The sequence below is a fragment of the Quercus lobata genome, chromosome 2, assembly GCF_001633185.2.
Source record: "Quercus lobata isolate SW786 chromosome 2, ValleyOak3.0 Primary Assembly, whole genome shotgun sequence".
NCBI lineage: Eukaryota > Viridiplantae > Streptophyta > Magnoliopsida > Fagales > Fagaceae > Quercus > Quercus lobata.
In genome coordinates, this window is record NC_044905.1 from 68857367 (window position 1) to 68881685 (window position 24319).

Here is a 24319-nt window from a genome sequence, read left to right on the forward strand (position 1 = left end):
TATAGCATCAAAATATCAAAGTCTCATGCACTTAAATTAATTAAGATAATAATAAGTATATAGATCCATAAAATTAATTATACAATTAGTTTAGGATTTTATAGTTAGCTTGGGCTTTTGATTAAAAATTTGCCATGAGTTTGAACCATAGGCTCTAGATATGGTATTTGAATTCTATTGATAAAATAAATTTGCTATATGTTTAAACTATGGGCTTTGATTATGGGGTTGAATCCTATTGGTAAAATAGTTTTCCCATGGACTTGAGTCATGGGCTTTTTGAATATTGCCAATATATATTGTCTTGGGATTTGAAAAAATAAGATGTATGCATTGGGTTCAAAAGGTCAATTTTGGGGTTTGCCAAGTGTTGAAAAAAATAGGGCAAGATACATGGTTTTTGGCCTTTTATGGTAATGGTTTCTATTGTGGGCCAATTTGGTAATGAAATAGTAAATATTTGTGGACTAAGTTGGTGGTGGCATGCTTCATTTATTCATTGTAACATGTTTTTCCATTGCACCATGCAATAGTTAATTAATGAATAATGGATGAGATTGAAAATTAAAAATTCAATTTTAACCTTAACCAAAAATTTTTTTCAACTGTTACTCTTTACATTTTTTACTTTTTACCTTACAAACTTTTATATGTCACAACTCAATAAAATACTGGCGTAATCAGACAGTTTACTACTTACTGGTGTCCGCCAATTTTTACTTTAGACAGTTCAACTAAGGAATAAAAACGCCGCTATTTATAGCAAAAAGAATTATATATATTCAAAATTTTGGTGTTTCTTCATTTCTTGGGTTCCTCAGAGTGCCGAGAAAAGACAGGTATTTTGCTCTCTCTTCTCCGATTCCTTCAAATTTTATTGATTCGTGGATTCAATGATCACAAATGTTGTGGTTCGAATAGGATTTGTTTTTTTTCTGTTTCTATTTTGTGAATAGTTTTGATAAATCTGTTCCCTATTTCTCGTAATTGCCAATTCCTGATCTTTCACTTTTAGGGCTTCAAATTCAAGTTCATTTCAGGTTTTTTTATTTATTTATTTTTAAATTTTTTACATGCATGGGTTCTGTTTGGTTGCCGCGAAACTGCAATTTGATTTCTTGTGTATGAATTTTTTTTAGCATTGATTCTAGGTGAATTTGATTCTATTTTTCAAATGCGTGCTTTAAAAATATACTATTCTTATTCTCTCTCTCTTTTTTTTTTTTTGTTGTTGTTGATATTTTCTTGTTTTTATTTTTATTTTTAAAGTTTTATTTGAATATGATTAGTGATAATAATTTTATAATATTCTTGATTGCTTGAAAACCATTAGGCATCAATTCTCATAAAAATGGGTGAAAGAGCAGAAATTGAAATATTAGAATGCATAGCACTCTTCATTTTCTATGTGTAATTGTATTTAGCATTATTTAAGAGTGGTTTTTTTTTTCCTAAGACCCTAAACCATGCAAATTAGAGTATCTAAAATTTAAAGTTGTTTTCTCATTTTGTTAAGAGCCATGTAGCTCAATTGGCACCTCCCCCATTGTAACTATTGAATTATCAAATAAAGTCGTTTTACTTTTGATTGCTTGAAAACCATTAGGCACCAATTCTCATAAAAATGGGTGAAAGAGCAGAAATTGAAATATTAGAATGCATGGTACTCTTCGTTTTCTATGTGTAGTTGTATTTAGCATTATTTAACAGCGGTTTTTTTTTTCTAAGACCCAAAACCATGCAAATTAGAGTATCTAAAATTTAAAGTTGTTTTCTCATTTTGTTAAGAGCCATGTAGCTCAATTGGCACCTCCCCCATCGTAACTATTGAATTATCAAATAAAGTTGTTTTACTTTTCCCCTACATTTGTCTTGGAATCTATGCGAATTGTGGGGGGCGTGGGAGGTTCTATTTTAGATTTAAGTGCAGATAAATTTTTTTTTTTTTTTTTTTTTTTGGGTAATAAATTCCTGAGTTTTTGATATTGAATATTCTGCTGGATTTGATTGCAGGGTACATCCGTAATAAAAGATGTTAGAGCAGTTACTAATTTTTACTCGAGGAGGATTAATCCTCTGGACATGTAAAGAGTTTGGAAATGCTCTTAAGGGATCACCAATTGACACCTTGATCCAATCCTGTCTTTTAGAAGAACGATCTGGTGCAGCATCGTACAATTATGATGGGCCCCAAGGTGCCGCTTACACACTAAAATGGACCTTCCATAATGATCTTGGCCTTGTGTTTGTCGCTGTGTATCAGCGAATCCTTCATCTATTGTATGTGGACGAACTGCTTGCAATGGTGAAGCATGAGTTTTCAGAGATTTATGATCCAAAACGGACGGCTTACAGTGATTTTGATGAAACTTTTAGGCAACTGAGAAAGGAGGCTGAGGCTCGGGCTGAGGAATTGAAGAAATCAAAGCAGATGAGCAAGCCTTTAAGTAATAGTAAGAAGCAAGGACAGGTGCAAAAGAGTGGGTTCGAAGGAGGAAGTAAGAAAAGGAGTGAAGGTGCTTTGGCCAATGATGGTGGGGATGGTGATAGAAGGAAAGGCAGTAAACTGGCGAATGGCCACTCCAATGGCCATCATGTTGATATTGTAGAATCTAAGGTAAATGGTGCAGATAACGGAATAGAAAATATGAGCTCCAATGCTGGGGCGTTTGATGTAAATAAGCTTCTGAAGCTTAGAGCTAAAGGTGGGAAGAAAACAGATACTATTGTTAGCAAGGGCTCCAAGATAGAGCCAAAAAAAAAGATAACAAAGAAGAATAGAGTTTGGAATGATTCACCCCCTCCAGAGAAATTGGATTTTACGGATTCTATGGGTGAGAATAGGAATCATATAGATGTTGTTGCAGCTGATCATGGTGAAAGTATGATGGACAAGGAGGAGATCTTCAGTAGTGAAAGTGAGGATGAAGAAGATGAGGGAGTGGAGAAGGACAGCAGGCCTGAAACTAAGAAGAAGGGGTGGTTTTCATCAATGTTCCAAAGGTAAGTTTAATTGATCTCAGTCCTAGGTTTTTGTTTTATTCATTAATGACAATTTAGTTTATATGTGTAATTTTCTTTTTTAAACTTCTGCTCACTAATTAAGTAGGTGTGTATTTAATTTTATTTTTTTAAACTTCTGCTCACTATTTTGGTTCTTAGTTTCCCTGCCATATTTAAATGAAGGATGCTTCTTGGATTTTTATTTTTTTATTGCAATGTAAATAGTTGAACAGTAATTTAGATGACACAAATTTGTTTTATCAATGGTCCACCTGTGTTGCACCGGTTAACATTTTTATGTTGAAATCTACTTATTTTTTTATTTGTCCATATGATATATTTTTCTTTGAATTATTGAAGGAGTTCATTCGTTGTTTCTGCTTATATATTTAATTTTTCAAATATTGGAGTTTACAAGAGTTCTTCGTTGAGGTTGAACTTATTGATGGATAAATTTTCCAATCTATTGTTGTATTCTGTGATAGCCTAAGGATCAACTGAACTTCAGGTCTTCAGCATATAAATGGCTTTATTATTGCAAATATTCCAACCTGCTGGGTGTGTGCGTAACTTACCAATAAAAATAATTATTGCAGCTGTAGTGTTGCCATTTCCACTGCTTTGAAATCTTTATTAAGATCATCAGATACTTTTGTAATCATTTATTCACTTTCCTGTGCTCAGTATTGCGGGCAAAGCGAATTTGGAGAAGTCAGACCTGGAACCAGCTTTGAAAGCTCTCAAGGATAGGCTCATGACCAAGAATGTGGTATGTTTCTCCTGCTGCTACAGTGATGTGCTTATGTTTCACCTCTTTTATTGGTACTTCTCAAACACCCTGAACCTGCTAATGGGTGTCCCATGCTGTTACAATGATAGGCTGAGGAGATAGCTGAGAAGCTCTGTGAATCAGTGGCAGCAAGTCTTGAGGGGAAAAAGTTGGCTTCATTCACAAGGGTATCTTCAACAGTGCAGGTTTGTGAATCATCACTTTTTCCCTCCAATATTTAATCTAAACTAATTATTTCTCATTATTTCACTTTTTTATAAGAATAATGCCATGGAATGAAACAATGACTGCAGGCAGCAATGGAAGAAGCTCTTGTTCGTATTCTAACTCCTCGCCGGTCAATTGACATACTGAGGGATGTGCATGCTGCCAAGGAACAAGGGAAGCCGTATGTTGTTGTTTTTGTTGGTGTGAATGGAGTTGGGAAATCTACCAATCTAGCCAAGGTAAGAACATCCACAGCAGTGGATCTATAATTTTAGCTATTTAGCACCAATAAAAGTTATTTTATTTATTTTACCTACACACATGCTGCAACAGTGGATCTATTTTAACTTTCAACACAATAAAATAATATAAACATCACAATAAAATATTATAATCACTACAATAAAATAATATATACCAATACCAAAAAAACCCATAGCACCAACTACAACCACCTCTACCATCAGCCATAGCCACAACCACAGTCACAACCACCACCAGCACCACCACCACCACTACCACCACCAGTCCACAGCAGAGAAAAAAAAAAAAAAACCCAAATCTCCAATATTTTTCCTCAGCCACAACCACCACCACCACCAGTCCACAGCAGAAAAAAAAAAAAAACCCCAAAGCTTGGATCGACGGAAAAACCCACGAAACTCACAACGAGGAAGGCGGTGGCGGCATCGACGATGAAACCCAGAGAAACCCAGAGCTTGGATCGACGATCGACGATGAAACCCAGCGGTGGCTTGGGCCGGTGACGTTGAGGCCGGTGGAGGCGTGGGTTGGAGACGTTGAGAGAGTGAGGCACCGACTGGGTGATGGGGCTTGGGGTGGGTTGGCGAGCTGGGTCGGCGGAACAGATTGGTGATGAGGGAGCTAGCCGGCGAGCTAGAGAGAAATTTCTCAGATGGGAGCTTAAGAGTGATGAGAGAGAGGACGGTGAGATGAAGAATAAAAGAATGAAAAAAATAAACAACCCAGTATTATTTTAATCCGGGGGCTGAATAAAAAATTAATTTTTTTTAGATGACTGCTACAGTGCACATCTATAGATAGACATGCACTGTAATAGTTCAGCTAAAAATTATTGCTATGCCTCCATTGTTGCGTGGCCCTTTTTGGTATTTTGGTGGAGCTAAAATAGCATTATAGCTATTTAGCTCCACTGCTACAAATGCTCTAAGCCACGCTTTTTCCCCAATTTAAATGAAGTTTGGAATTTTATTAATCTAGTAAAGGCTAGGCTTAACCCCTAGTTCTTTATAGTAGAGGATGCACGTGTGTGTGTGTGTGTGTGGGCATCATATATTCGTCTTAAGTATTTATATATAGGTCCTGTGGACAGATTAAATTGTATGGATTTTGATCAGATGGTTTCTTTCAAACATGACTTTTCCAGGTTGCCTACTGGCTTCTGCAGCATAATGTCAGTGTCATGATGGCTGCTTGTGACACATTCCGATCAGGAGCTGTTGAGCAGTTGCGGACTCATGCACGAAGACTCCAGGTATAACATTCAATCTGGCTCTCTGTCTTATTTACTTTGAAATGATTAATGTTCACTCAATAAAATGCATTATAAATTGGATGGTGGTTACTGACTTGTTATATTTTCCTCTTGGAAGATCCCTATATTTGAGAAGGGCTATGAGAAAGATCCTGCTGTTGTAGCAAAGGAAGCAATCCAGGAGGCAACACGAAATGGTTCTGATGTGGTTCTTGTTGATACTGCTGGTCGAATGCAGGTATCATGCTTAGCTGGTATTATATCATAAAGTTTTACTAGTGTATATGCTACATGTGTCATTCTAATTACGGGATAAGTAAGGTTTTAAGGTTTCTTACCTGTTTGATCTTTTGCCTTTGTGTTTGTCTGATACATTTTTGATGCTTTTCAGGATAATGAACCATTAATGAGAGCACTCTCAAAGCTTATTAACCTTAACAATCCTGATCTGGTCTTGTTTGTTGGAGAGGCCCTGGTTGGAAATGATGCCGTTGATCAACTTTCAAAGTTCAATCAGGTTTGATTTTTATACCGGGATTGTCATCAATTGTTGTCTGGCTTGTGTTCTCTTTTATCATTATATTTCAGAAGTGAGTTACTTGAGCTACACTTGTGCTTGCAGAAATTAGCCGACCTTTCAGCTACACCTAGTTCCAGATTGATAGATGGGATCTTACTCACTAAGTTTGATACCATTGATGATAAGGTAGATACTCATCAAACTTCTCGGAGTTCTAAAATCCTTTGTTTGATTATTTTATCCAGTCCACTAGTTACATCTGGTGTATAAATTGTTCATGTTGCAGGTGGGAGCTGCACTTTCAATGGTCTACATTTCTGGGGCACCGGTCATGTTTGTTGGCTGTGGACAGTCATATACAGACCTTAAGAAACTCAATGTCAAATCAATTGTTAGGACCCTCCTTAAATGAGAATGTGTGCTGGTTTCATCCCTCATTGCTGTGCTGTTTGTCTGACAGTTATGGACATGTATGTTGCTGCGGAATCCCTGTGTAATCCCTTATGACCCCATGAACTTGTTGGAGGTGAATCAGTCGCTTGCGGCTGCAATTTATGTTGTAGTTATTTTATTTGGTCCATTGTGAGTCTCCTTTGTGTGTATGTGCGCGCACGTGTCTGTCTATTTGTCTTGATGGGTGCAGAGGTAGAGTAAAATTTTTTTTATCAAGGTTGTTGACTTTTCAAAAAACAGCTTTTTAAACTAACCTCTTTCTTTTCTAAATTTCAGCTTTTCCACTTTCAAAAAGTTAAAAAATAAGTTGTATGAGCAGGGTGATCGTTTTGGTTGGTGATGTTATGGACAATTTTCTGCGGATCAGTTGGCTTAATGAAATTATTCTAATGCTCCAGATTGTTCTTTCATCCATGTTTATAGAAATAAATGAAAATTTTTGTTTGCTAGTACCACTTTACTTTCCTGATCGAGTAAGGAATTGATCCTAATGTGCTTTACTATCCTGATGGAGCAAGGAATTGATTCTAATCTGTTGTTTCCTAGTTTTGTCATGTATATTTTCGCGTTATGAGTTGACAAAATGTTTAAAGATTGTATGTGTTGTAGATTTGTAGTTCGATCATAGTATATCATGTATGTAAAGAACAAATATCATTCATATCTAAATTTACTGTTTTCTCAAAAGAATGTCATAAATAGATATGAGAACACAAATATGTCCCGGAAGTCAATTATTACAAAATCAAACCAATCCCACCAATCACTGAAACTAATAGAAATCTACATCAACATCTCCGACAACACCAACCTTATCAAAACTCCAAAAATTGCCATAAAACCGCCCCTCAAGCTTGTGCCATCGCTGGTTGGGGCCATGGCTGGGCCTTCGAATTCCACCGGAGAAGGTGCTGGAGAAACATTGAAGAATTTACGCCTCCCAGACAACACCACAGTGACCAATTTCAGGCCCTTCTCACAGTTGCCTTGTGTTCCACTGATAAAATAGAATGGCCCTGACCTGTCAAGCTTGACCTTGGTGTTCCCATCCTTGTATACCGCTATAGGACTTGAAGTATTGCAGCTATCATAGTCCTTTTTGCTCACTTGGAGTAGAGAGTCTTTGCTAGGATCATAGTTCCAAACTGTAAAAACAGAACAAAACCCAGATGAGTATGCAAATTCTTGGAACAAATGAACAAAACCCAGATGAGGGAGTGCGAGAAAAAGTAAATTAAGTATAGGGATTGTACCTAGTGAATCTCCAACTTGGAAACGTGAGGCTTCAGCCCATTTGTTGAGGGATTCAGATTCTGAGGATGGGATTTTCCATGCATTGGTCTTGCCACCTACCAAGAATTCTCTAGCCTCTGTGAGGGAGATGAAGAAAGATACAAGTAGCATTGAAGATAGTAGAGCTCTGAGTAAAGCCATGGTGGACACTAGTATAATGTTTTGAGGGGGAGAGAGAGAGATATAGGATTGAAGGAGGCCTTTGTGGTCTGTATATAGTGGCACTAGAATGAAAACTAGCCGTTATGGCAAGTTCTGAAAGTATGTGCATATAGCGGTTTGGGAGCTAGAATTATTGCCGCACCTTTTTTTGGTCTACCTACCATTTTACCGTTTGAATTCTCATGGGTTTCGGCACAATAATTTTCACTAGAAAGGTTCTTGTTGATTCTCATAGAGATTCACTATTGACACCACTTAATTAGCAACTTACCACCTCAATAATTTAAAATATTTTGTAAAAATTGCTGTGCCTCTAGAGTTATTGGCTTCCTTTTTACAATCTTCATAATAAACCAAAAAAAAAAAAAAAGTGTGAAATGTAATGTTATAGTTTTGAGCAATACCGCAATGCATTATTTTATGCCCAAAATTGATAGTTCCAAGTATCAAACTAGTTAGATCACCCCCATTTCCTCTTCCATGTTTGTGTGTGTTTGTTATTGTTATTGTTGTTGTTGTTGTTGTTTTTTTTATTTTTTTTTTATTTTTTTTATTTTATTTTTTTAAGTTGGTTCTAAATCACATATTTTAAAATATATTAGATGTGATTTTTTTTTTGAGTTACCATTATAAGAGAGAGGAAAAAAAAATTTCGTGACATTTGGATTAAAATAAAATTAGAGTTTTGTTCAAATTAACGTTTATTGTATTTTGTGGACAAACTTTCATTTAAAACTTACCAAGTAATTTATGATATGGGCTTAGCATAATTTAACCTTAGCTTTTCAATTATTATATTTTAACCCTAAAATTTGGAATAAAAATGAAAATTTCAAGTTGATCTGTGTGGAATACTAATAATTTTTTTTATTATCAAACATTAAAGGTTAAATATAATAATTGTGATGCTGAAATCCTGTGAAGTTAAATTATAATTTTCCGTTTACAAAATATAGTATGAGAACTAGTCAATTTTTTAGTTATTTTTTTGAGGGGGAAAAGAGAACTAGTTAATTAAGTATAAATGCAATAAAGACATGGCAAGACAGGCGGGTCGGGTTGGGATCGGGTCTGATCAATCGGGTTGTGGGTAAAAAATGGGTCATTTTAAGCATTTTAAAAACGGGTTCAGGTCAACTGGGTTGTGGGTCGGGTTGGGTTGACCTGTATTTTTCACATGATTTTTTTTTTTAATAAAGAAAACAACATGCATTTACCATTTGGAAAGTCATGCAACAAATTACTTGATGTAAAATGCATTACTTTGAATTTACCACTTATTTCAAGAATGAACTCAGGTAAATTTAAAAAGGAAAATCTTCTCTCTAGGTCTTCTACGAAGCCCTAGAGGTGAAAAATAGGCTTGCCGGATGGCAAAGATTTTCTCTTCATTTCTAGCGGTGGAAGCTAGTTTTTGGGTAGTAATTGGGGCGTTATGGAGGACATAACGAAGAAGTGCGTAGGGTTACGACTATCAGGAAGAGAAGGGAGTGAGGTGGACCTTAGTCCACTAGAGAATGGAGGGGGTTTTGTCCTCGCAGGAAAGTTTTGCATGAAGAGGAGGGTGAACTTAGAATCAGTGGCGAGGGTTTTGCGAATAGTATGGAGGACAGAGAAGAATTTCGAAGTTAGCGATGTGGGTGAAAATAAGGTCTTGTTCCTGTTTCAGTAGGTTGAGGACTTGGATAGAGTTCTCAGGCCTAGTCCATGGTCTTTTGACAAATACCTCCTAGTACTACACAAACTAGAAGCTGGGGAAGTGGTGAGCCAACTCAAATTTAACAAAGCATCCTTCTGGGTCCAAATCCATGGCCTACCCACCATGAACCAAACAAAAGAGGTCGGTCTACGCATTGATGAGTCTTTGGGAAGAGTGGAGAAGGTGGACGTGGAAAACAAAGGTTTTTATCTGGGGAATTATCTCCGGATTCGGGTGTCAATAGATATATCCATGTCGCTATGTTGAGGTCGACTGGTTCGAATGGGAGGCCCGTCACCATCATGGGTGGATTTTAGATATGAACGATTACCCATCTTTTGCTATTGGTGCGGGATGATTGATCACGATGAAAAAGATTGCATGCAATGGATGCGTAGTAAAGAATCGCTCAAGGCAGAAGACAAGCAATATGGACCATGGCTATGGGCAACGTCGGAGCGTGTTTAGCGGCCTCAACTGGTGGTTGTATCAAAGAATGAGGGGAGGAAGGAACACAAGATAGCGGCGGATGGGGTGTCCACGATGGTGGAGCAGTTGGTTAACATGGGGAGGGAGTTGACGACAGCTTCCATACAGAGTGCACATGAGGATGATGACGTGGCAACATGTAGGGCAGAGGTGGCTTCATTTGATGAGCCAAAAAGGCAGGAGATAATGAGGATTCCTTGTAATCCGCAATGCCCAGGATTTGAGGAGCAGTTAAAGGAGATTGATGATGCAACCTTTGGAGAAGTTTTAACAAAGGAAACAAGTACGAAAAGGATGGCGGGAGAGAAGGAAGCATTGAAGGAGATAAGCCAGCTGGAAGTTACAAATGCCAGCCATAATGTGGGTAAGGCAAACAGGAGTGGGCTGCTTTTAAATCACAATTGTAATGAGGGCCAACATGAGGAGTCTTTGGACCAAACAAATTAAGCGCCTAGGAAGGAAGGATTGGATTGGGCTTCCATGAAGTCTGGCGATATATTCATTATGGGCTTGTGTACGCAAAGGCCCAAAGGGGAAATTAAAACAAGAAAAAGTAAATTTTCGGCTTAGAAACAAATTAAACTGGACAAGGAAAATAATAAGAAGGAGGGTGGCAATGGCATACAAGGAGAGGTAACGGAAATGGAGGTCGTGATGAGGATTGAAGATGATGGAGTGGGAATGAAAAGAAGGGTAAGGACACCGTTGAATGAAATACTAGACAATGGGATGACAGGGAAACGGTCAAAGGTAGAAGGAGAGGTTTTGACTCTCAACAAGCTAATGGCATAGCAACTTGGAGCAGCGGAGGCTGTTGGACGGCCCCGCCGGGAGCCATGAGTTCGATATGTTGGAACTGTCAGGGGCTTGGGAACCCCTGTATAGTTAACACTCTCCAAAAAAAATTTTTGGAGGAAGATCCCATTTTGGTCTTTATAATTGAGACTAAGTTTGAAGTATTAGAGATGGCAAGTATCAAAAGGAAATTGGAGCGGCAACAGGGCTTGGTGGTGCCGAGTGTTCGACGCAGGGATGGCTTGGCACTTTTATGGAAAAGCTCTACGAGAGTGGATGTTCAGACATACTCTCCACGCCATATTGACGCCATTGTAACTGAAGAACAAGGAAATAAGAAGTGGCGGTTCACGAGGTTCTATGGCAATCCGGAAACAAGCAAAAGAGAGGAGTCGTGGAAACTGTTGGAACAACTAAGCAGGTCTTGTGATCTTCCATGGCTATACATGGGGGATTTCAATGAAATAATGCACTCCGGTGAAAAAGAAGGTGGCGGTGCACGTCCAGAGGGATAGATGAGAAACTTTCATGAGGCGGTAGACAGGTGTAACCTGAGGGATATGGGATATATTAGTCTAGATTTTACGTGGAGCAGGCAGTTGGGATCGCGAGGTTGGGTTCAGGAGAGGCTAGACAGAGCTTTTGTGTCCACAAATTGGGCTTCGTGTTTTCCACAGACAAGGCTTCTCCACGTGGCGACGTCGGCATCAGACCATTGCATGCTAGTCCTTAAGACAGACAGTATCGGTTGGCACAATGTTAGGCGGCCAAAACTCTTCAGGTTTGAATCTATGTGGCTGAGGGATGATAGGTGTGATGAGATAGTAACAATGGCTTGGGAGAGAGGGGTGCATGAGGGGTCAAAATGGCCGTTTTCAAACTGCATAGAGGAGTGTCGTACTTCCTTAGTGTCTTAGAACAAAAACACGTTTGGGCATGTGGGGAGGAAAATATCCTCTTTACAGAAAAAGCTTCAATACCTGGTGGAGAGGAGAAGCAACAATGCGGTCATGGAGGAAATCCAAGAAACCAAGATGGAGTTGAACAAAATGCTAATGGTAGAGAAGGACATGTGGCACCAAAGGTCGAGAAATTGCTGGCTGAAGTTAGGGGACCGTAATACATCTTTTTTTCATACAAAAGGATCGAATAGAAATCAAAGAAACATGATCTAAAAAATCATGGACTCTAATGGTGCTTGGCAAGATGAAGAAAGGAGGATAGGCAGCATTTTTGTGGAGTATTTTGAGAAGCTTTTCACGTCGTCGCAACTGGTCGTAAGCAATGAGATGCTTGATGCTTTACATACTAAGGTGACTGATAGAATGAACTCCATGCTCATCCAAGACTTTCAAGCCCACGAAGTAGAGAAAGCATTAAAACAGATGCATCCAATGAAGGCACTGGGACCTGACGGTATGCCTCCATTATTTTATCAGCATTTTTGGCCTACTGTAAACTCTATTGTTATTCAAACCGTTCTTGGTTTCCTTAACCATGGAATAGCACCTCCTAGATTTCATGAAACGCACATTGTGCTCATACCAAAGACTAAGGACCTAGCAAGTGTTATTGACTATAGATCGATAAGTTTGTGTAACGTGGTCTATAAGTTAGCATCCAAGGCAGTGGCCAATAGGTTAAAGGTGGTCTTATGGGACATTGTAGGTGAGAACCAGAGTGCCTTCGTTGTGGAGAGATTTTTCACGGAAAATGTGTTGGTAGCTCATGAATTAATAAACCATGTCAACAGGAAAAGGAAAGGGAAGACAGGTGAGATGGCGTTGAAACTAGACATGAGTAAAGCATATGACCCGGTGGAGTGGGAGTGCCTGCAACAAATAATGAGGAAGCTTAGTTTTCATGATAAATGGACTAGGTTGGTTATGAGCTATGTGTCCTTTGTAACATATGTGGTGCGGGTCAATGGAGTTCCTCATGGACAGATTTAACCTACACGTGGACTGCGTCAAGGGGATCAACTGTCACCCTACTTGTTTCTTATTGTTGCCGAAGGTCTGTTTGCCATACTACACAAAGCTGTCCGAGAAAAGAAGTTGAGGGGCGTTGTAGCTTCGGCAAGGGGCCCAAGAATATCACACTTATTCTTCGCCGACGATAGCCTCATCTTTGGAAGAGCCACTACAATGGAGTGTAATGAGATATAGAGGATACTACAAGTTTACGAGACATCATCTGGACGACAACTGAATTGGAGTAAGACATCGTTGTTTTTCAGCCCTAACACGAAAATGAGCACGAAGGAATCAATTAAAGCCATGTTTGGCACACAAGTTATTCAAGCACATGAATCCTACCTAGGTCTCTTGTCATTGGTAGGCAAGTCGAAAAGAAATACATTTGCTCAGTTGAAACAAAGGGTAGCAAATAAGGTCTCGGGCTGGAAAGAAAAACTTCTATTTAGTGCCGGGAAGGAAGTACTGATCAAGGTAGTGGCTCAAGCGGTGCCATCATACACCATGAGTTGTTTTAAGCTCCCAAATAAGCTGTGTGATGAACTGACAGGTTTGGTGAGACAATTCTGGTGGGGACAGGTGAGGGATGAAAAAAAGCTAGCTTGGATGAGCTAGGAAAAGATGTGCTTACCTAAGGAGAGAGGTGGGCTGGGGTTTAGAGATCTTAAAACGTTTAATCTTGCTCTCTTAGCAAAGCAAGGGTGGCGGTTGTAGACAAACTCATCTTCATTGTTTTACTGTGTGTATAAAGCCAACTATTTTCCTAGGTGTGATTTTGTGGATGCAGAATTGGGTGGACAACCATCTTATGCCTGGAGGAGTATTCATGCAGCCCAAGCACTGGTGCGAAGGGGCCTGAGGTGGCAGGTGGGTAATGGGGAAAATATTAGAATATGGAGGGATAAATGGCTTCCTACACCAAAAACGTACAAAGTAGTAACACTCGAAAGAGGCAACACACGGTTAACAATGGTCTGTGATCTCATAGACAATGAAAGCAAGGAGTGGAAGGTCGACGTGGTGCACTAGAATTTCTTAGCTTACGATGTTGAGGCGATTTTAAGCATTCCGTTAAGTGTTAATGGCGCTCGGGACAAAATAGTGTGGCCAGAGAATAGGAATGGGAGATTCTCAGTAAGGAGCGCATACAAGGTGGCCATGGAGGACGGTTTGGAGGGTGAGGTAGCAAGTTGTTCTAGTCCATTCGAGTTGAGGAGAGTGTGGAAAGGTTTATGGGGAATGAATATACCAAACAAAGTAAAACACTTTGCATGGAAAGCGTGTAGAAACATTTTGACTACTAAAGAAAATTTACGTAAGAGAAATATCACAAAAGATGGTCTTTGTGACTACTGTGGGGCCCATGCGGAGACAGTCAACCACCTTTTCTGGCACTGTGAACATGCCAAAGATATTTGGTCTTCAAGTAAATTGTCCTTACCTTTTAAGGTGCTACCATCGTGGGATTTCATGGAGTTAATGTGTTAGGCGCAGAAATGGAGTGACCTTTTGCTGGGTTTGGTGGAGCAGACTATAATGATTTGCTAGGGTATATGGAAAGATCAGAATGAGATATTTCATGGAGGTAAGGGTAGGCCTGGGAAAGCTGTGGTACATAGTGCTTTAATGCTCCTGGATGAATATCAGAGTGTAAATGAAAGTCTCGAAGCTGCTCAGGAGAGTACACTTGTGACAGTAAAGTGGAGCCCACCGTTGGAGGGATGGTACAAGGTCAGCGTTGATGGCACCGTGTTCACTAAACTAAAGCAAACGGGGATCAGAGTTATTATTAGAGATGACACAGGGGCGGTGGTCGTTGTGATGAGCAAGAAGATAGCAGTCCCATTAGGAGCGCTGGAGACAGAAGCGAAAGTGATGGAGACAGGAGTCCGTTTCGCTGCGGAAGTGGGAATACGGGATGCGATCTTTGAAGGAGATTCAATCTTGGTGTACAACGCAGTGCATGGCTCACGCTTTGCATCTATGGCGATCCAAAATATTGTCACCGGTATACTCCGTCAAGCTCAAGGCTTTAGAATGTTCACTTTCTTGCACGTTAAACGGTAGGGGAATGTCCCAGCCCATGTACTAGCCCAGTATGCAGGCAACGTTGAAGACTATGTCACCTGGCTAGAAGAATGTCCTAGCCATATTGAATCTGTTTGTGCCCAGGATGTACGTGGTTTCTAATTTTCTGAAAAAAAAAGTTTTAGTCTTCTTATCAAAAAAAAAAAAAAAAAACTTATTGATACTTATTCAATAATTTTAAAATTATACAAATCCTAACATTGTTATCTAAAACGAAATAACACAAAGATAAGTAAAACAAATACACAAGTTTTATTTCTACACAATATCAACATCCCAAAATATAAAACAAAATTACAAATGACTTATTAGATAACTTATTTGACAAAGAATAAAAACATATAAGAAATTTACAATCTTGAAAATTAATTTTATAATCTATTATCAATTGTGGTTGAGACTCTATTTCAATTTGAGATATACATTAAAATTTGATTGTTTACTTATTTATATATGGTTTCTTTTATGAATATCATATCATTGTTAAGCAACACACACTTTAGGAAATATCATAATTTATTTTGAAAAGCCGTTTATTTTGAACATAAATTGTTAAAAAATAGGTCTAAACATTCATAATTTATACTGATTTGATACTTTGGCTTTATTATTTTCACACTTGTGAATGTTTCTCACATATGTCTATAATTTTAAATCTATGTTTTTAACTCTACTGTAACTAGATTATCTTGGCATGTACTTTGCTATTTGATATCTAAAAATCTTTACTCATTAAAGAATGCTCAACTATTCATCTTTCAATTAATTTGCATGCAATTATGTAAATGTCTTAATTGTTTCCTTAAAACTCACAACAAACAATTAAATCAATATTGTTTTAATTTTTTTTTTAACCAAAAAAAAAAGTTTTTAAAAATAGTTTGGGTCAGGTTGGGTCGCATAGGTCGGGTCACGGATCAACCTATTTTTGCTTCGGGTCAAAAAATTCGAGTTCAAGTCATGTATTTTTGGGTCGGGTTGGGTTAGGTCAGAAAATTCTGACCCATTTTGCCATAGATTACCATTCGGTTTAATAACTAAGTCACATGTTACATTAGTGGGAGTTACGTAGAATTTAAATGTGATATATTAATGTTAATATATAATTCTCTAATTTTGTAGATTTAATTTATAAATTAATTTTTATTTTTTACAATACAAGTTATCCTCAAATCAAACCTACGAGCTGCGTGCCTGTGAGTGGGCTCGGTTCTAATATTCTTTGGACCAAGAGGCACAAAGTACGTACTATATATTTGGCTTTTTAAATTAATGCTGTTGTGTAATTGAGCCTTTTATTGGATATTTTTTTTTGAGGGACAGCCTTTTATTGGATATGAAATATCACTTTTACCATACTTGTGATTTTATTGTATGACCATGTGTATTTTTGTGAGTTATAGCTCTTATTAATATGCTAAAACACCATAGTTATTCTTTTGTCATTGCAAATAGGTTATATAAATTAAAAAATATATTATTCTTAAAAAAAAAAAAAACTAAAAAATATATATAATAAAAAATTCATCCATATGCCATATTGAGTTATGGAGGCACATATTATTATTATTATTATTAAATTTTTGCTAAAACACATGGAGGTACATAGATCTGCCTTACTATTAAACAGCCAAGTTGTATTATGATGTGGAATTATTTAGATGGATGCAAAAACTAAAATTAAAAAAAAAAAAGGAGAAAAAAAGAACCATTTCACTCAAGGGTTAATTATTTAGTACCCCTACAAATAATGTAGCGTCGGTTATTTTAATTTGAAACAAACCCACAAGCCTAAGCTTGGGTCCCAAACTCTCAATATTAAATAGAGTTGCTTGTTAGTTCATTTGTGTGACTCCCTGTGCTTGAATCAATGGCTTCCTTGAGAATTATATTCCCAGTTTTTACCCTCTTGTTTTTGCTGTTCACGTCCGCCGAAGCCAGAGAGTTCTCGGTTGGAGGCAACGGTTTATGGGCAGCTCCATCGCCTTCAGTGTCTCTCAATCAGTGGGCAGAGACGCAGCGATTCAAAATTGGCGATACTCTTAGTAATCCTCTATCTCAATTCTTAGTAACTTCCAATAATGCTAAGGGCAATTTTTTTTTTTCATAAATAATTTTATAATTACTGAAGTGATCGATTATGAGTAATAGATACAACTAACATTTAGACTCACAATTTTTTTTTTTTTATCACTCACTATCAACCACTTCAAAAATTGTAAAATTAGTTGTAAAAAAAGTTGTATCCGTGCATTATTAAATAACTTTTCTTGATGGATTATAGATTATGTAATCCTCCCTATAATTTGGAGGTGATTTTAAAAAGTCTTAATTAAAACTTAAGCTTTCCAAATGCTTCAATTTAGACATAAAAAAGAGGCTTCCATATAAATGACATATATTACTTTGGCACCAAAACAAATTGTACAAACTATAAAGATAACTTTGAAAAAGTCCAACAAATAAATAAAGTTTAACAAAGATGTGATAATTTTTTTTCCCAATAAAATACCACGTGATGTTTATATTACGGGTCTTTTGGTACTCAAAAATCAAATAAATGTTGTGCAATTTACTTTCATTACTTTCAAATTTTAGTTAACAATAATACTCTAAGGAGGAGAATTTAAATAATTTAAATAGTCTAATGTTTTAACTAATTTCTTTTTTTGGAATTGATTTTGAAATTACCTCCAAATTATAAGGAGAATTGCTGGATAAAAGAGAATGGAACTTCCTTTCTTTCTCCGGACATTGTCACATGCAAAATTTTATCATGCACATCTTTCTACTAATTTCTCCAATTTAATGAGTTATTCACAGTTTACCAATCTGAATTAGTTCAAGTTGAAAGGGCAGAAATTTGAATGATGTGTCGCCGGCACAATGGCCATTCGCAAGGTTGTCTAAATTGGGATCCTATGTAGGATCGTGGAAAGTAGGTGGGATCGTAGATTGTAGAATCAGACCGTGAATTATAAGATTCTAGATATTTTCATATTTAAAGCAAAAAATACATTGATAATGACTTTATATGTTGAATAATCACGTAAATTGTGAATTTAACCATAAAAAACAAAGATTTGCATTATATGATGCAATTTGCATGTCATATATCGCTACGTCTATACTAACAAAACAAATATATTTAAGTTTTGACTTAATGTATCTAAAAAGTTAATTAAATGTTTAATTAGCAACCAAATACCAAAATATTTATCAAAACATATGGAAATATTTTCCAAATTCTAAGTTCCAAGTTCCAAGTTTAAAATCCAAAATAAGTTATCAAATGGAAACTAGCTAACTAAAATATGAAATCCAAAAGCAAGATGCATATTAAAGTGAAGTGAACATTTAATTATTCCCATTCTAGAGTTCTTATAACCACCGTCCTAATCATCATCTATGTAGACATGGTATATTTGCATACTAAAGTTGCAAAAGAGATCAAAATACAACTTCACAATCAACTATTTAAGTTATACCACTCAGGAATAATTATAGAGCATGCTCAAAAAAAATCAATCAATCAATATACAAATACAAGCATACCAATAAAATTGTATATAAGAAAAAAATTTTAGTAATATTAAAACACAAATTAGTGTATTGATCAAACAAATTTAACAATATTATAGCTTAAAAGGTAGCAAAGCCAAAATAAATTCTTCATTTGGAAATGATAAAGCATTCCTTTATTTTGATTACAAGTGAACTAGAAACTCGAAAATATTTACTTAGATTAACATAATTATATAAAAATAAATAAAAGTCATACCATCATAACATAGAAAAATAAAAACCCTTAAAACTTCATCAAAACCAAAAATTTATCCCATTAAAAAAAAAAAAAAAAAAAAAAACCAAAAACGGATGTTTTGGTAGGATCAGTAGGATCCCATACGATCCTACGATTTGATACGATCTTACACGATCCTACATATGATCCTACCATTTTTATGATCCTAATGAGATTCTAAACGTTTTAGTGAGGTGGGATGGGATCGTAAAATCGTGCGATCCTATGATCTAGATCGCGATTTTGGCAACCATGGCCGTACGATTTGTTGAGTTATCATGAATCAGCGATTCGTCAAGTTATCATGAATCAACATATTTCTGCTAATTTATTTCTTATTACTTTTCATATGATTTTATTTTTAATTCTTGCATTTTCTTTCTACTTGTTAAAAGTACATGCCCACCTTAGCAACAACTAAGTGCTAAGTGCTAAGCGCATGGCATGCACTAGTCATCAGGACAGGCAGCCATCAGGTGCAACAGAGAGTGCACCTCATCATTAGGGCAAGGTACAATTAGGTGCAATAGAGAGTGCACCTTAGCATTGAGGACAACTGCAATCTAGTGTAGCATAGCCTGCATTGCATCATCAGGAAAAGACTCAAAGGGAAGTTACAACAAGATGGAGTCATGAAGTTGTAGAAGACTTGATAGAATCCATTCCACACTATGATCAGATGATTAGTTATATGATTTGATTAATGTACACGTGTAAGCTTTAGGTAGATTCTTGATTATAACAAACTTCCCTAGAAATAGGGAATCAATTATTTTTCGATTTTAGCATTAGCATGTATATAAAAGGTAGGATTAGTAGTAAATGTACATTCATTCATTCATAATCAATGAAAACTCAGTTTCTATTTAGAGAGAGAGTCTTGATTTTTTACATGGTATCAGAGCTGTGATTGCCTTTTTCTTCTAGAATCTTCTACTCAGTTCTTTCTTTCACCTTCAAGGTCCTTCAATGGCTTCCTTAGAAATTGATGCTCCCTTTGAACCTCACAACACTCAATCCACACATATAAATGCAAATTCTAATAGTGAATCCAATGCTCCTAATCCATATTTTCTTAGCTCCAATGAGAATCCAGGTAACATTCTAGTCACTCAGCCTTTGCTTGGCACGAGAAACTACCACTCTTGGTTAAGAGTAATGGTGCTTGCTCTCACTGCTAAAAAGAAAATTGGCTTTATGAATGGAACGATTTCAATGCTAAAAGTTGATTCACCTCTGTATGAGGATTGGGAGAGTTGCAACACCATGGTACTTTCATGGTTGATTAACTTTATGCACATTGATGTCTCTAGCAGCGTCATGTACTGTGAGACAGATAGGGAGATGTGGCTCGAATTGAAGAACCTGTTTTCACAAGGAAATGGACCCAAGATCTACAACTTGCAGAGGGAAATTTCTCATATTTCACAAAATCAAATGACAGTTAGTGAGTACTACACCGAATTCAAGCGATTGTGGGATCAATTGTTGAATTTTGAGCCATTTCCAGAATGTTCTTGTGGAATAATGAAGATCTTGAGTGCTTCACATGATAAAGCCTATGTAATGAGGTTCTTGATGGGATTGAATGAGAACTTTGAGACTTTACGAAGTCAGATACTCATGTATGATCCTTTTCCCTCAATGAGCAAGGTTTATTCTTTGGTACTTCAAGAAGAATCACACAAGAACATTGGACATGGAAGTTCAGCTTTATCACGATCTGTTGCAATGGCTATGTACACCAATTCCAAAGGAAATTCCAATTGGAATAAAGGTACTACAAAGAAAGACAAGCCTTTTTGCATTCACTGCAACATGCAAGGGCACACAATTGAGAAGTGCTACAAGTTGCATGGATATCCTCCAGGTTACAAACCTAAAGGGAAGGCTGGAGCAAATGTTAATGTCAATCAAGCTTCTTGCAATTCTGTTAATGGTGTAGAGCAGGCCTTAGTGCCATAAAATAAGGGGCTTATCTCTAAGGCATAATGTGAGCAATTGCTTACTTTCCTCAAATTAGGAGTTGTTGTTGGTGATGCTCATCATGTTGCAAATGTGAGCCCTTCTTACATTGCTACTGGTGAAGAAGGAGCTTCTGGTTTAGCTTCTGATGTGGTTGTACTTCTGCATAAACCAATCTTAACTTCAATTCAGCTCTAATGTCAGGTACTAATCGTAATATGCCTTTTGTTCCCACTTTAGAGCATTCTATTTTTTCAGCTAAGACTATTGATAGAAAAATCTTTAGATAACTGATTGGGTTATAGATATAGGAGCAACTGACCATATGGTCCAATCCATATCATGTTTTATTTCTATTACTGACACTCTTAACACCTTTGTTAACCTTCCAAATGGTGAAACTGCATTTGTAACACATGTAGGAACTGTGAAAGTATTAGAAACACTTATACTTACCAATGTTTTGTGAGTTCCCTCATTTATTTTTAACCTTCTTTCAATTAGACAATTAGCTAAAACCATTCTTTCTTGTCTCATTTTCTTGGGGAATATGTGCTTCATCTAGGACCTTGCTCATTGGAGCACAATTGGTCTGGGTAGAGAGTTCAAAGGCCTATACTTGCTGGAAGAGAGTTTATCAACCTCAAGAAATTGTCCTTTGTAGCTGTTTTGTAAATAATCTTGTTGTTCAGCCAAGTATTTGGCATTTCAAGTTGGGGCATCTATCAAATGCTAAGTTGGCTTTGATAAGAAATAAAAATGTACCTCTTTCAAACACTAATAAAGCGATTCCTTGTGAAATTTGTCCCTTGGCCAAACAGAAAAGGCTCCCTTTTACACCTAGTACTCATATTTCACTTGAATGTTTTGATTTAATCCATTGTGATTTGTGGGGTCCCTTTTCTGCTCCTACCATTGATGGTTGCAGGTATTTTCTAACCATTGTGGATGATTGCTCAAGGTGTACTTGGGTTTATCTGCTTAAGCATAAATCTCAAACTCAGCCTACTTTGGAGCAATTTTGCACTATGATTGAAACACAATTTTTTAAAAAAGGTAAAAATCATAAGAATTGACAATGGTACTAAGTTTATTATGTCTGATTTCTTTGTTAAAAAAGGTATCTTGCATAAATTAAGTTGTGTTGAAACTCCACAGCGAAATGCCATTGTGGAAAGAAAGCATCAACACATCTTAAATGGGGCAAGAACTCTTATGTTTCAATCCGACATGCCTTTGCATTTTTGGGGGCATTGCATTCTCACCTTAGTCTATTTGATAAATAGAACACCTTTCTCATGTTTAGCTCATAAAACTCCTTTTGAGGTTCTTTTTGGTTATGCTCCCAATCATGCTCATTTGAAAGTTTTTGTGTGCCTTTGTTATGCTTCCACTCTTTCACATAATAGATCTAAATTTGCACCAAGGACAAGAAAGTGTGTTTTCTTAGGATATCCATTTGGTATACAAAGTGCTGGATTTAACTACCAGAAATGTTTTCATCTCTAGAGATGTTATTTTTCATGAAATTATTTTTCCTATTGGCAATACTGATGCTAATTTTGCAGATCCTTTTATTTCTGAGGTTGATACCACTTCTGAAGGGTGTTTAGGTCCATTTGTTACTCCTATTAGTATTCTCGATATGCACACTAATCATTTTGAGTCTTGTTTTGAACCTATTCCCTCTTCTTCATCATTATCATCCACTCCTATATGTACAAATCATAATTCTTTGCCTGATCCTTTGCCATTTGATTCCACTTTAGCTTTGTTGGATTATGTACCTTCTATTGTCACTAACCCTACAGTTGAAGATCAACCACTCAGAAAATCCACTACAGTTCATAAACCACCAATGTATTTGCAAGATTATGCTTGCAATTCAGCCTCTGCATTATCACCTGCTTCTGCTGATAGTCATCCTCCAGGGTCACCCTATGATTTATCAGTTTTGTCTCACCTATTGCCATTTGGATCCTTAATACAAATCCTATCTAATGATTGTCAGCCAAGGCCATTCAACCCCTCAGTACTTTTCTCAGGCTATCCAAGATCCCTTGTGGAGAGAAGCCATGGATAAAGAAATTCATGCCTTGGAAACAACTAAAACTTGGATTCTTACACCACTACCTCTCGGTAAGAGGCCAATTGGTTGAAAATGGGTCTATAGGGTGAAGCTTAACCCTGATGGTAGTGTGGAGAGGTATAAGGCTAGGTTGGTAGCTAAGAGATACACTCAAAGAGAGGGTCTTGATTTTTTAGAGACTTTCTCTCCTGTAGCCAAGACTGTAACAGTGAGGGTTCTTATTGCTCTTGCTTCAACTCAGAGATGGCCCTTACATCAGCTTGACATCAATAATGCATTCCTTCATGGTGATCTTGAAGAAGAAGTATACATGGATTTACCACCTGGTTATCACAGTAAGGGGGAGTCCACTTCTTCAGCTCCTATGGTTTGCAAATTGGTCAAATCACTTTATGGTTTGAAGCAAGCTTCTAGGCAGTGGAATACCAAGCTCTTTGCCACCATTTCAACATTTGGTTTCAAACAATCAGAGGTAAACCACTCACTCTTTGTTCATTCTAGTGGTTCTCATTTTATTGCTTTGTTGATCTATGTCGATGACATGATCATCACAGGCAATGATTCAGCTTGTGTAGCCAATCTGAAAAAGGTGTTAGACCAGAAATTTGGTATTAAGGATCTTGGCTCACTCAAGTATTTCCTAGGGCTTCAGATTGCTAGAGGTGCTAAAGGGATTAGCATCAATCAAAGGAAGTATGCACTTGATGTGCTTAAGGAAGGAGGTATGGTTGGTTGTAAACCTGCCAAAACACAAATGGTGCAACAACAAAAGTTGTCTAAGTGTAATGGAGATGTATTCAAAGATGCAGGACAGTATGGAAGGTTGATTGGGAAGCTAATGTACTTGACCTTAAGCAGACCAGACATAACTTATGCAGTGCATAGGCTTAGTCAATTCTTGGCTCAACCTAGAGTTCCACACATGAAGGTTGCAACTAGAATTCTCCAATACATCAAAGGCACACTTGGTCAAGGAGTGTTTTTTCCAGTAGATTCAGATTTGTAGCTTAAGGCATTCTATGATGCAAATTGGGTAGGCTGCCCAGATACCAGAAAATCCTTGACAGGATATTGTGTGTTCCTTGGTGATGCCTTGATTTCTTAGAGATCAAAGAAATAAGATATAGTTTCTGTAGAAGCAGAATACAAATCTATGGCTACAACCACATGTGAGGTGACTTGGTTATTATATTTGTTAAGAGATTTACATGTTCCACATAAAAAACCAGTGTTGCTTTACTATGATAACCAGGTAGCATTGCATATATTAGCTAATCTAGTGTTCCATGAAAAACACATTGAAACTGATTGTCACATAGTGAGGAATAAAATTTTGGATGTAACAATTAAGCCCTTTTATGTTTCATCAAGAACTCAATTGGCAGACATTTTCACTAAGGCACTTGGCGTTGAGAACTTTCTGAGATTACTTGCTAAGTTGGGGGTCATTAATATTTTTAGTCATCACATTT

At 37.0% G+C, this 24319-nt stretch overlaps 3 protein-coding genes across 3 annotated transcripts; 2 read left to right on the plus strand and 1 right to left on the minus strand.

Moving 5' to 3' along the window:
- The first annotated feature begins 733 nt into the window (after nt 1–733).
- Nucleotides 734–6638, plus strand: LOC115976329 (signal recognition particle receptor subunit alpha-like). The gene is made up of 10 exons (XM_031097541.1): nt 734–839; nt 2014–3003; nt 3688–3772; nt 3883–3978; nt 4087–4239; nt 5409–5516; nt 5635–5754; nt 5908–6033; nt 6139–6222; nt 6323–6638. The coding sequence occupies exons 2-10, from the start codon at nt 2033–2035 to the stop codon at nt 6446–6448; spliced, it is 1869 nt and encodes a 622-aa protein (XP_030953401.1). The 5' UTR covers nt 734–839; nt 2014–2032; the 3' UTR covers nt 6449–6638.
- On the minus strand, nt 6516–7996 carry LOC115976330 (early nodulin-like protein 1). The gene is made up of 2 exons (XM_031097542.1): nt 7743–7996; nt 6516–7634 (listed from the first exon to the last, which is right to left on the minus strand). Exons 1-2 carry the CDS (start codon nt 7921–7923, stop codon nt 7273–7275), a joined length of 543 nt encoding a protein of 180 aa, XP_030953402.1. The 5' UTR covers nt 7924–7996; the 3' UTR covers nt 6516–7272.
- A 6243-nt stretch (nt 7997–14239) lies between these two features.
- Nucleotides 14240–14970, plus strand: LOC115969340. The gene is made up of 2 exons (XM_031088965.1): nt 14240–14329; nt 14452–14970. The coding sequence occupies exons 1-2, from the start codon at nt 14240–14242 to the stop codon at nt 14968–14970; spliced, it is 609 nt and encodes a 202-aa protein (XP_030944825.1).
- The last annotated feature ends 9349 nt before the right edge of the window (nt 14971–24319 follow it).